Genomic DNA, 2,813 nt, shown 5'->3' on the forward strand with positions numbered 1-2,813 from the left:
GGGGGGGGGGCAATTCCATGGCCCCGTCCCCGCCGTGCTATGAATGGCTCCGGGATTGGATTTCAGGGCCGCGGGGAGGGCGGCATTTCTGCAGCACGGCCACGCCGTGCCCCGTGGGCTCCAGCACTGGGGAAACTGAGGCACGGGGCAGCTCGGCCACCTGGCCCGCGGGGGGAGGCCGGACACCTTCGGGTGTCTCCTGCCCGGAGGAGCAGGGCCAAGGGGGCTTCTCTCACGGTGCTGACCCTGCAGCTCCGGAGCGTCCCCCCGGGGAGGCACGAAGCACCCATGGCCGCTGTGCCTGCCGGGCAGGATGAGGCCCCCCACGCAAGGGCAGCCCAAAACGGGATGCAGGTGGAAAGCCCATGGAGAGCGAACGGGGGCAAAGGCCCCTCTGGAGCGGGGCAGCGCGGGGATGTCCTGTGCCGGAGATGCGCTCCTGCCCCGGCGAGGAAACGGCTGTGGCGGTGGCAGGAGCTGCCCGGCGTGCGCGGGGCCCTGCCCGTCCCCGCGGCGTCTGGCCTGGCCGGGCAGCCTCCGACGCTGCCGACATCTGCCCGGGATGGGACGCGGCCGCCCCCAGGGCAGGACAGGCCACGGGGTCCCCCGGTGGGGATGCTCCCGGCGTGTCCCCCCCCCTCCGCTGCCCCGTTTTGCCCCCGTTTCGCCCCCGTTTCGCCCCCCACCCGGTGCAGGCGGCGGCACGGGAGCTGGCGCACGCGGCCGACAGCTGCGGGGTGGCAGCGTGCCCTGCCCGCCGCGGCCGTGACTCAGCGCCAGGGGGAAACCCGGCCAGCCGTGGGGTCCGGGGGGGTCCCCAGGGTTCTGTGCACCCCCCGACCGCTGCTCCCCTCTTGCAGCTCTTCGCCATCTTCGCGTTCGGGGCGTGCGGCTCCTTCAGCGGCGAGACCGGGGCGACGGTGAAGTGCAACGGCGAAACCAAGGAGATGAGCGCCATTTCCGTGCAGTTCGGGTACCCCTTCAGGTGAGGGGGGCGAAAGCGGGGTCCCCCCCAAATCCAGCATGGCCCCGCAGAGACCTGGATGTGGCCGGGGGGAACACGGGGTGCCGGCTGGGGGTTAAACCCCGTCCCCAGCGCTCAGTGCCGGCTGCGACTCTGCGGCCGGGGCGCCGCAGCCAGGGAGGGGCCGCATCCAGCAGGGGCCCCTGCCCAGCACAGGGGTTTGGTGCATTTTGGGTGGATGTGGGATTTTGTCCACCCCATTGGTGATGGCGTAGAAGCGCAGGCTGCTCTGCAGGAGCCTCCTCTGCTGTGCCACGCAGGAGCTCAGGCGTGGCTGTGGGAGCTGCCGGGTCCCCCCGGTACCGGGGGGCATCCCTTGGGGAGGGCCCGTCCTGGCTGGCTCCGCATCCTGTTCCTGCAGGGATCTTCGTTAAGCACCGAGGGCAGGAGGGAGCCGTGCCGGCCACAAGCTGCGGCGTTGGCCCCTTCCCTCGGTCACCAGGGATCGGACCTGGCTGCGGTCCATGCCCCGTCCTCCTCCCCTCCATCCTTCAGGGATGCCCCAGGGCAGTTATTTTGGGCAGCAGAGCTGTCCCCAGCACGCCACCCTGTCCCCGCACCCAGGTTATACCAGATCCCCTTCGAGATGCCGGACTGCGAGGGCGAATCTGAGACCCGGACCCTGCACCTCGTCGGTGACTTCTCCGCCCCCGCCGAATTTTTCGTGACCCTGGGGGTCTTCTCTTTCCTCTACGCCATGGCGGCTCTGGTGCTCTACCTGCGCTTTCATTCCCTCTACGGCGAAAACAAGAAGCTCCCCTTCGTGGTAAGGTGCCTGCGCCCCGGGGCCGGATCCTGCCCCACAGCCGGCGCAGGCCAGGGAAGGGGCTGAGCCCGGTGCCTCGTCCCGGCAGGATTTCTGCGTCACCGTCTGCTTCGCCTTCTTCTGGCTGGTGGCGGCGGCCGCGTGGGGCAAGGGGCTGAGCGACGTGAAGGCGGCCACGCGCCCCTCCAGCCTCATCGCCGCCATGAGCGTGTGCCAGGGCCAGGACGTGGTGTGCAACGCGGGCGCCACGCCAGCCATGGGGCTGGCCAACATCTCCGTGGTGAGGGCACGGCGCGCGGCAGCCACGCACACGCGTGTGCACGTATCCACACGCGTGCACACGTGGATGCGGGCACACGCGTTCATCTGTCGGCTGGGCCACACGCACACGCACGGCAAACCCGCACGCGTGAATTGCAAAGCTGCACACACGTGTTCACACGGGACCACACGCACAGCTACACCGGGCACGCGTGTGCACTCACACGCACAGCCGTGTCCACGAGCCCCCGTGCACACACACGCACGTGGGATTCCTGAGCTCGGCCGGGAGAGGGCAGTGGGAAGCCGTCGCACGCGCGCTCCGCAGCCGTGCTGCTAACGGAGCCTGCGGCTGGCACGGGACGGGGGGGCCCGTCCTGCACCCCCTGCCCCGGGGACAGCACGGACCCCCCCAGCCAGACGGGTCCCCGGGCTGGGCAGTGGCACCGCAGCCCCTGGCACGGAGGTGGGAGGGTGTGGGGGGGTGCCTGGGGCTGGGTCACCCCTGGGTGCCCCACGCCGTGGGTCTCTTCTCTCCCTGCAGCTCTTTGGCTTCATCAATTTCCTGCTGTGGGCCGGGAACTGCTGGTTCGTGTTCAAGGAGACGGCGTGGCACGCGCAGGCTGCGCCCCGCGACAGCGCGGCCGAGCAGGGAGCCATCGACAAGCAGTAGCCGCCCCGGGGTGGCAGCGGCATGGGGACGCGGGGACGGGGACGCCTGTCCCCGGGGGACCTCGTGCCGGCCACCAGCCCGGGGACGGG

At 70.9% G+C, this 2,813-nt stretch overlaps 1 protein-coding gene across 1 annotated transcript; it reads left to right on the top strand.

The window, feature by feature from the left end:
* The first annotated feature begins 431 nt into the window (after window positions 1-431).
* LOC118158342 (synaptophysin-like protein 2) lies at window positions 432-2,733 on the top strand. The gene is made up of 4 exons (XM_035312989.1): window positions 432-985; window positions 1,589-1,790; window positions 1,879-2,070; window positions 2,596-2,733. The coding sequence occupies exons 1-4, from the start codon at window positions 432-434 to the stop codon at window positions 2,722-2,724; spliced, it is 1,077 nt and encodes a 358-aa protein (XP_035168880.1). The 3' UTR covers window positions 2,725-2,733.
* Window positions 2,734-2,813: the final 80 nt, after the last annotated feature.

The sequence above is a fragment of the Oxyura jamaicensis genome (assembly GCF_011077185.1).
Source record: "Oxyura jamaicensis isolate SHBP4307 breed ruddy duck chromosome 26 unlocalized genomic scaffold, BPBGC_Ojam_1.0 oxy26_random_OJ71648, whole genome shotgun sequence".
NCBI lineage: Eukaryota > Metazoa > Chordata > Aves > Anseriformes > Anatidae > Oxyura > Oxyura jamaicensis.